The 9,465-nt window shown below is 45.3% G+C and overlaps 1 protein-coding gene across 1 annotated transcript; it reads left to right on the top strand.

Moving 5' to 3' along the window:
• The first annotated feature begins 4,459 nt into the window (after nucleotides 1-4,459).
• Nucleotides 4,460-9,184, top strand: LOC139920583 (ryncolin-1). Its single transcript, XM_078290087.1, has 8 exons — nucleotides 4,460-4,576; nucleotides 5,765-5,980; nucleotides 7,057-7,176; nucleotides 7,647-7,761; nucleotides 7,925-8,062; nucleotides 8,406-8,622; nucleotides 8,757-8,952; nucleotides 9,038-9,184. Exons 1-8 carry the CDS (start codon nucleotides 4,460-4,462, stop codon nucleotides 9,182-9,184), a joined length of 1,266 nt encoding a protein of 421 aa, XP_078146213.1.
• Nucleotides 9,185-9,465: the final 281 nt, after the last annotated feature.

Below are 9,465 nucleotides of genomic sequence, written 5' to 3'. Positions count from 1 at the left end.
CATTGAGAGTAAATCCCAAAACTCTGGGAGCCAGTAGCCATAAGCGGCGCTATTAAGAGGCTAGGGGAAGCTAAAATTGTCATGAAAAAAAAAACGGCAGTCCAGTAGCAGAAAATGGGAGAGCGAGCAAGCGAGAGAGACAGAGAGGCGGGCGGGAGGGAGAGGGCTGAAGCAGCACACGTTGCCTCCTACGGCCCACTGACACCTGAAAGTAGCATCAGCAAATGTATTCACCCATAGGTTCTTGAACGTTCTAGTTATGCACACAATGAAATGTGGACAATTTTATTTTTGCTTGTTGTATTTTAATAGCGGCATGCATGTAGACTATATGCGGTCACGCTCGCTTGCCATGTTCATTTAATGTTCATTTCATTAGTTTTGTCTTTTAAGCCTACAGATACTCATCATATATGTTGAAATGGAAAAGGTTATGATAAAAAGAAAGCCATGCCTTCACTCAGCATGACCAGGTCAGCATTTAAACAGTTAAACTCAAGCATTGGAAAATAAACAATGGATAACCGTAGCCAATCTTTAGCACTTATTAATCTGAAATTATTTTCCATTCACTATTATAGCCTAATGTGTTGGTAAAATAAAAAAGGCTATTAAAAAAGTTTGTGTTTAAGAGGCTTTATCTCACAGTAAAGGCCCATTCACATCTAGAACGATAACTATAAAGATAACTATAACTATAAAAAGATTTCAATCGTTATAAGTAGTAAATGGAATGTCTGTGTTCACACTACAACTATAACTATAAAAACACACCGCCGGTCTGTAGAGGTCTGCAACCCGACCCGAACCCGACGGGACCCGAGACAGGCTTTTTAGTTTTATTTTCTTAGATTCGTTTTTGTTAGTATAGGTAGGTATTCTACTTCCTGCCTGTTCCAGTATTTCCTGTGGTTCAAAATAAAACTGTTGAACCGTTCCACTGCCTCTTGTCTGTTCTCTGCACTTGGGTCCAATACTGAAAAGCCTGTCAGATGGAGCTGAGCCGCTGTCTCCAGAGTGTCACCGTCCGTCCCCTGGCTGTGTTCCTGTTGATTTGCACTGTAGAGACTTGGAAGCTGCGTGGAATAGCCTACCATGTGTGCACAAAAACACAGAGGTTTGTGTATACTCATGATAGTTGAAATGAAAATCCTCTGCACTCCTCAGTGAATTATCTTATAACTTTGTGGGCATACTTAAACTCCTGACAAAATAAGATTGGACATAGGGAGTAAGTAAGTAAGTAAAGTTTATTTATATAGCACCTTTCACAGAGCAAAGTCACAAAGTGCTTCACAGGAGTAAAATAGTTAAAATAAGACCATCAAATAGTAAGAAACAATAAAACAAAAACAAAGGACATAAAAACACACCGAAATACAGACACAAGAGGCTAGACAAAGGCCAGTCTGAACAGATGAGTCTTTAGCTGCTTTTTAAAAGTGTCAGCAGAGACCGCAGATCTTAAATCCAGTGGAAGAGCGTTCCACAGTTTAGGTGCCACAATTTCAAAGGCTCGATCACCTTTTGTTTTGAGCCTAGAGCGAGGGACAACCAGTAAGCCCTGGTCAGAAGACCTAAGTGACCTGCTGGTAATGTAGGGATGGAGCAGGTCGCAGATGTACACAGGTGCCTGACCATGCAGGGCTCTATATGTGATTACAAGAACCTTAAATTGAATCCTAAACTTGATGGGAAGCCAATGTAAGGAAGCTAAGATGGGAGTGATGTGAGACGTCCTGCTGGACCTGGTCAACAGCCTTGCAGCAGCATTCTGGACCATTTGTAGACGGTCCAGGGATGACTTGCTGAGGCATGTGAAAAGGGAATTACAGTAGTCCAGGCGGGATGATATAAAGGCCTGAATAATCATCTCCAACTCAGCTTGTGACACAACAGACCTGAGGGGGAAAAAAACGGAGAAAAAGAGACATTTACTTTTGAAACATTTTTTGTTTGACTTAAAATGTATGTCCAAAATTTCTGCTGGCTGATTTCCTCTGGAAATATCAACAGGTCAAGAATAAAGATCATATGTACTGTATGTCTGGTCAGCCTAACTCTGACTTCATGATTTGGTCTCTGTAATGATATTCAGTAACATACCAAGTTTGACCAACAGATGGCTCTGGGAATTAAGGAACGTCTGTATAGACTGCCAGTAGAAGAAGTGTGGTTCCTGGGTGGTGAGCTAAACAATAAAGAACTAGCAAGCTAGCTGTTCATAAGATAATGTTTCATCATTACAAGAAATGAACAACACAGTCTCAGATAACCAACAGCCCACATTATAAACACTTGGCACATAATTATTATGTGGCAAGTGATACCACAATATTTCAAATCAGGTTTGGGAGTCTTTCTGCATTATTACTATACCAGAAGCTATTTTCTTTCTTATTGTTTCTGTTGAGAATAGCCAAAAAGGAGACCATACACTATTTTGCTCTCTTGCTCCATTCTGTACTGTATGCTCTAATTCTGCTGTCTATATGGTCTTTATACTACTGGCCCAGGACACTTCAGTGGGGCAGCTCATTCTCACAACAGTCAGTCAGGAGGTGATTGTAAAGTGTTACCTGGTGCCACCATGTGGCCCAACGCCCTCAGTTTCTCCCACATACAGCAGAGACACAATAACATCACCTGGCCCTACAGCAATGTTTTTTAGAGACTCGGAATACATGGAATTAGTGTTTTCATCGGCCATGTGACATTAATAGCACTAGTCCCAAGGTTTGACAGGTCTGGTGAGGAGGATGCAGTAGACCTGCATGCAGTGGCAAAGTGAAACTCAGGACTGTCCTCTGTGTGATGTGTTGAATCGTGAGGAAGCCTATGGCAGCTGCATCCTTTGAAAAATAGAAGGAAGTAGGAGAGAGCTGGCTCCAGTCAGCAGTACACATCGGTATGGTACAGGACAGGTAGACAGGCCGCCTTGGTGACAAGTTGTTGCACTCTGTAGCCAATGAGAACAGAGTGGATTGGATAGCCGTTGCTTTATGAGTGCAGATGAGGAAAATCACAATCAGGCTTTCATCAACAATGTTGACTTCTTCACAACAAACAGAGCATCTATGTGAGGAGCCAGAGTGGAGGGCGTGAAGATGGGAAGAGCAGCTTGGCTACAGTAATAGGATCAACACCCCTCATACTCCCACTCACATCAGCCTTCATTACCACTCGCCTTGAGCAGGATTACTGTGCCTACTTCATACATATATACTGTAAATGCCCAAGGCTATTGCATTTCATTTTGCTTGTGTCTTGAATGGATGTTACTAGTAAATAACAACAATAAAATAGTGATATATAGTTTTTTACCCATGTCTCTTTATGTCTCATTCTCGCCTGCACACTCTATTACCTTCTCCCTGTTTCTCTGCCTCCCTTCATCCCTCAGTCTTTGTGAATCCTCTTAGAGGTGGATTATGGGGCTAAGATGTCTACTATGCATACTGAGAGAGAGAGAGAGAGAGAGAGAGAGAGAGAAAGAAAAAGGAAGAGAGAAGGAAAAAGGGAGAGAGAAGATGAGCACGAGGCACACAGAGTGAGAGAGAAAGAGATACAGGAAGAGATATAGAGAAGGGAAAGCGAACGAGGGGCATGGAGAGGATTTCTTGGCCAGAAATGGGCCAGGAATGGGGCAGGAGACTGTCTATGGCTGGGGTGAGTACATGACTTCTTCCACAGGTGCCACATTAAGGGAACATTTTCTTGAAAAGTTTGTACACGATACATTGGAAGTCAATAAGGCTATTTGCTGCAAAGGACAATATACCACAGTTTCTAGTGTTATATATTTTTGTTGTCCTTTAAAGGGTACATTGGTGTGTGTGTGTGTGTGTGTGTGTGTGTGTGTGTGTGTGTGAGTGAGAGAGAGGGAGTGAGAGAGAGAGACCCAAAGACAAGTAGCAGTCATGTGATAAACTGTTTTGGATCCTGAAGACTATCACCTGCTTCTTAATTAAGCTCATTTGAAGTCGTAACCTCAATTTGGCTACAAGTGACGTGTGTGTGTGTGTGTGTGTACTCACTTACCTGAGGACAGACTACAGCCATGTAATAGACTGAAAGGATCACCTACCTCCTAATTAAGCTCACTTTTCTGAGTTCATGACCCATTAGTTGAACTGTGAGAAAAAGGCGGAGGTGTGTGTGTGTGTGTGTGTGTGTGTGTGTGAGAGAGAGAGAGAGAGAGAGAGAGAGAGAGAGAGCGTGTGAGCCAGAGACGCAGCATGAGTTTGTGTTTGTGAGTGTGTTAAAGATGTCTTGAATCAGATATTACTTTACAGCCATTTTCTCCATGTTGTCCCTTACAGGGAGAGAGAGCAGAGCCTCACATGGTGAAGCAGACACTCCCCAGACTCTCTCCCTCCTCTCTCTGACCAGGCGGGGACAGACTAACCAGGTGGCAGCAATGTCTCTCCTATCCTTAACCAACCCCCCCGGCTGGAGCATGTGGTCTGCTGTCTGCATCTTCTTCATCTTGGTGCCGGAGGCCAAAGCAGACAACCTGGACTCGACCACTCAGCGCAACGGCGGGGGTTCCCAGTGTGGGGAGTACACTAACCAGGTACTTGCTGTTCATCCTGAAGATGATAGATGCTGAAATGTGTGTAGACATGTCTAACATGTTCAATGAACAAGCCACTGAAGTAGAGAGTTAAATTTCCTTCTTTTATTGCAATGATGTGCCAACTGAGAATAATGTTATGTCATGAACCCTAACCCAAAGTGTTGTAAGGTGCACAGACATGGTGCAAATAGGAGTGTGATCTTCATATAATTTGTGTCCACAACACATAATCAGCATTGCAGACTTTGTTCTCATTTCACAAAATTTTATGAGATCACATTGCAGCATTCAGTTGTAAACTTAAGAAGTAGTGCAGAAGTGATCGATGTGTGGAAGGAAGCAGTAGTCCTTTGTGTGTTTGTGTATAGAGGAATCAGCTGGAGGCCAGTTAGTGGGACTACAAGACGAAGGAAAAAAAATGTTTTCTGCTGGCATGTTGATTTGCTTATAACTGACTGATAGTTTACTGGGTGGACGTTGATGCAGTGGGTGTTGTCCAGGGTGGAAAGGGACCTTGCAGGTTAGGTGACAGCTGATGACCAACTCTAATGCATTACAGTTTGCCTCTGAATCGGGCAGATGAGGCAGTGAACCAGACAGCTGGGGGCCCAAATATGAAAATAACCAGTGCTGTCCAAAGGAGGTTGAAATTATTCAGTTGCCGGAGGAAGTACAATCAAAGCTGGGCCTTTTTTCATGGTTTTAGCATTTGGCATTTCCTCATCCCACTTGAGGTCCTTGGTGGTGATAGTTTCCACAAATTTGAATGACTCAGTTGATGGTGTCATTGTTTGCTGAAATATAATTTGCTAATTTTTCTGTAAACCTCACAGAGTTCTGGATCCCCATTAGCTTCCAGATGATGGTCACTAGTCTTCCTGGGCTCCACACTTTACAACTAAACAGCCATTAGTCAACATAATGCAGTTTGTGGTACAAAAAGAGGCAGCTCAAATAAGAGCACTTCTCTGTGATAAGTGGACTCAACATTTTTGGAGCTGGGACCTATCAAACTCGTACAATCTGCAGATTTGAGGAGTTTAACTGATGGTCTGTGGAGGTGCAGTCATTTGTGTAGGGGTAATAGGTCATGGATGAGAGCTGAACAACACAGGATCTGGGATGTGTGTCCTGTCTGTCAGGAAGTGGGTGGCTGATCTTGACCGGACCTCTCTCTCCCGACAGGTGATGGAGGATGGGATGTGTCGGCTGGTGGCCACGCTGCCTCAGCTGGACGAGCAGCGATGCCCGGATATGTTCCGCTGCACCGACGAGGTTTCCTACTGGCTGCACGAGAACGAGGAGAGGAAACAGCAGATCGTGGCACTGAAGGAGACCATCTCTGAGCTGCAAGAGGAGCTTAGGAACCACCGGCACCGCATCAAGGTTCTAGAGCTGCAGGTGAGTTGTCAGTATAGCTACTTAGCAGGCCGGGTCAACTATCAGCTGAAATCCTTTCAACTACTTTGGGTACCGGCTTTAGTCTACCTGGACGCCGCCTGAACGTTGGCAACAATCTGACTGGTTCCATTTCCCCAGACAAGACGTAAGGGAATTCATTTAAAATATAGTAATGTGACTTATTGTGTTTCACTTGGAATGAACACTTCTTCTGTTCTTCTGAGTGTGACGGTGAATACACCTCATCAGTCAGATGTGAGAAAGATTTTAATGACCACTATTCATCTTAACAACAGGGTTGTGCATTACTAATACATGCACCTTTACCATTTCTTGTATTTCTTCTGCTCGGATCCCTTTGAGGAACTTGTCATTCTAGACTTGAATATTTATGTAAAGTCTTGAGAGCGATTTGATTTGATATGTACTTTCACTATCGACCACTGATTGTTGGAATACAAATGATGCCACATTGTTATATAGATCAAGGCATACTTGCAGTGCCATTTGAGAGAAAGGGGGCATTTTATTTTCCTACAGTTTTTGTTGTCTGTATTCTATTGATGTCCTGTAATCTAGTTTAATATAGGAAACACTTTGTACAGTAAGTATTGTAGATACTGCACTGTAATGTGGTGCCTGGTCATCAAGCTGTTTCCCCCCAGCATGTCCTTGACCCTGGTCACTAACAGGATTAGTGCTGCCTCGTGCGTCTCAGGCAGTGAGCCTGCAAACAGGCTCTCAGCTGGGCTGGCTAGTGGCCACAGGTGGATGGTGGCCAGGGCTAATGTGTGTTGTACATGGGAACGGGGCAGGGGAGAGGGCTTCGGAGAGTGTGGTAATGGGAGTTACAGTAAGGTTATCCTCCCTTTCCAGGCTAGGAACAGACCAGAGTGCATCTTACGCTTTAGAAGTGAAAGTACTGCATCACCCCTAGCAGCATCAGTGGAGTGGCGGTGTGATTTTTACATTGTCGTTCACTGCCTATACTGTGTGTGTGTGTGTGTGTGTGTGTGTGCACGTGTGTGTGTGTGTGTGTGTGTGTGTGTGTGTGTGTGTGTTTGTGTTTGTGTCAGAATGAAGAGAAGAACCATTTGAACACGTCCATGCAGCAGCGTTTTCAAGAGATGGAGGTGCACTATGCTGAAGCCACCACCCTATTGCACTTACAGGGCACGCTCATCCTAGACCTACAGGTATACTGCATGGTCCTATCACAAATGCAGGTTTCTGATAACTTTTCAAGGGCACAGATATCACACACACACTCCTGAGATGTATTAAAAACACAGCTCTGATCAACCTGGAGCCTGGACCCCATTGCAATTGCAATTAATTTGTTTCTGAGCTGAAAAGGTACATGATGGCTCAGGAGGATTGTCACAATCTAGATGCCAGGACAGGGGGCTTTGGTGTTGTCAGCATCTCATTGACATTTAGTGACAGTCATTCTAAAATGTTTTGTCACATTAGTTTTATTTCAACAGTTTGACAAAAAAAACAAGTGCAACTCATTTTATGGAAATCTACTTTATTGTTACTGTCAGGTGAAAACCTTGTATCTTTAAAATGTCAACTTTTCAGGAGCTAAGAAGAGCAACTTTGTTTTTAGCTTGACACCGATTACAAACCATGAGTTTGGCTGTTTGCCCGTCTTCCTGTGTAGAACCAGCTCCATAACCTGACAGTCTTGGTGGAGAGAGTGAAAAGGAGTCCTGGTTGCTTGATCAACATAGTCCGCCCCAACTCTCTGATGAGTGCTCAGGAGGCCCTGCATCCAGGTACACACACTCTGAAACACACATGCAAACACACCATTGTCAGCAAAAACTGCTGCAGCTCTTACCACAAATTGCCATGCTTGACCAACAGAGGGAGCCAAAACTCCCCTCTTTGGTTTAGTATCTCTCCCGTCCAATCCTGTCTCACTCTTTCTTCCCTCAGAGATTCAGCATGTGAGGAACTGTCCCATAGACTGTGCCTCTATCTACTACAATGGAGTGAAGAGATCAGGTCTCTACACAGTAGTGCCGTCAATAGTTGGCATGCCTGTGGAGGTCTACTGTGATATGGACACTGATGGTGAGTTACACACATTGGTAGGCAGAAACACACACACACACACACACACACACACACACACTTTATTGACACACCACACTGGGATGGCAGGATGGCTCAGCTGTTCGGCAGAATCTACTTCAATCAGATCACCCAAGTTTCAAGCCCCACGTCAGCAAGCATCTGCTCTGCTGAAGTGTCCCTGAGCAAGATGCTGAGTCCCTACCAGCTCCAGGGCCGCTGTGCTGTAGCTGACCCTGACCTCTGACCTCATTGGAGGGATGGGGAGCAAGGGAAAAGATAATTTCCCTGTGATGATAAGTAAAGTAACCCATTCTGTATACTTTCCATCCTTCTTCCTTAGGTGGCGGCTGGACGGTGATCCAGCGGCGGGTCGACGGCTCGGTGAGCTTCGACCGGAGCTGGAGGGACTACAGGGAGGGTTTTGGTGACCTGCACTCAGAGTTCTGGCTGGGCAACGACCACATCCACGACCTGAGCAGCCAAGGAGACTATAGCCTCCGCATTGACCTGCAGGACTGGGGCAACAAGCACAAACATGCCCTCTACCAGAGCTTCAGGTCAGTGGCACACACAGACAGGCTGAATTGGTTGCTGTCTCAAAGGGAGAGACAACAACCAATATGACCAAAGGGCCCTATATCAGGGCTAAATGTCCCACTGTTCTTCTTTGTGTGTGTGTGTGTGTGTCCAGTGTGGAAGATGAGGACCACCAGTACCGTCTGCATGTGTCAGGCTTCAGCGGCACGGTGCAGGACTCGTTCAGCTGGTACCACGATAAGCAGAGTTTCAGCACGCCCGACGGCGGCAACATCTGTGCTGAGATCTCCCACGGCGGCTGGTGGTACAACCAGTGCTTCTACGCCAACCTTAACGGAGTCTACTACAGGGTAAGGGGTGCACAGGTGTCCTCTCGCTCTACTCCACTTTTGAATTCATAAATTACAGGGCATTCACTACTTCCTTATCCCGCAGGGAGGGCGCTACAGCCCCAAAGGACGGGGCCCCCTCGGCCCTGATGGGGTCGTCTGGTACTCCTGGAGAGACTCCGACTATTACTCCCTCCGCAAAGTCAGCATGATGATCCGCCCGCGCACCTTCCGAACTCGTCTGTCACCCTGAACCGCTGTCGCCATGGCAACCGCAAGGGCACAGGGATGACACGGTCACCTCGCTGTGGTGATAACCGTGGTAATATGGGACCCAGGGGTGATAAGCGGTCCAGGGATCACTTCTAATGGCTGATCTCATCAAGAAGGAAGTGGATGGCAATTATGTCATCAACAGTTTTGGTAGTGAATGTACCTGGAGAGTAACCTCTGGAAACGGTGTCTCTTGTGTTATTTTTAAACTGAGTGCATATACGGCCAGTACACTCATGAGATTCCCTAAACTATGGACTT

Source organism: Centroberyx gerrardi, chromosome 18 (assembly GCF_048128805.1).
Source record: "Centroberyx gerrardi isolate f3 chromosome 18, fCenGer3.hap1.cur.20231027, whole genome shotgun sequence".
Taxonomy (NCBI): Eukaryota; Metazoa; Chordata; class Actinopteri; order Beryciformes; family Berycidae; genus Centroberyx; species Centroberyx gerrardi.
The sequence above is the reverse complement of the archived record's forward strand: the minus strand, read 5'-3'. Positions and strand labels throughout refer to the sequence as shown.

Coding starts and splice junctions, on each gene's coding strand:
- LOC139920583 (XM_078290087.1), top strand. CDS start 4,460: ATGTGGTCTGCTGTCTGCATCTTCTTCATCTTGGTGCCGGAGGCCAAA. Junction 4,577..5,764: donor GTGGGGAGTACACTAACCAG/GTACTTGCTGTT, acceptor CTCTCCCGACAG/GTGATGGAGGATGGGATGTG. Junction 7,762..7,924: donor TCAGGAGGCCCTGCATCCAG/GTACACACACTC, acceptor TTCTTCCCTCAG/AGATTCAGCATGTGAGGAAC.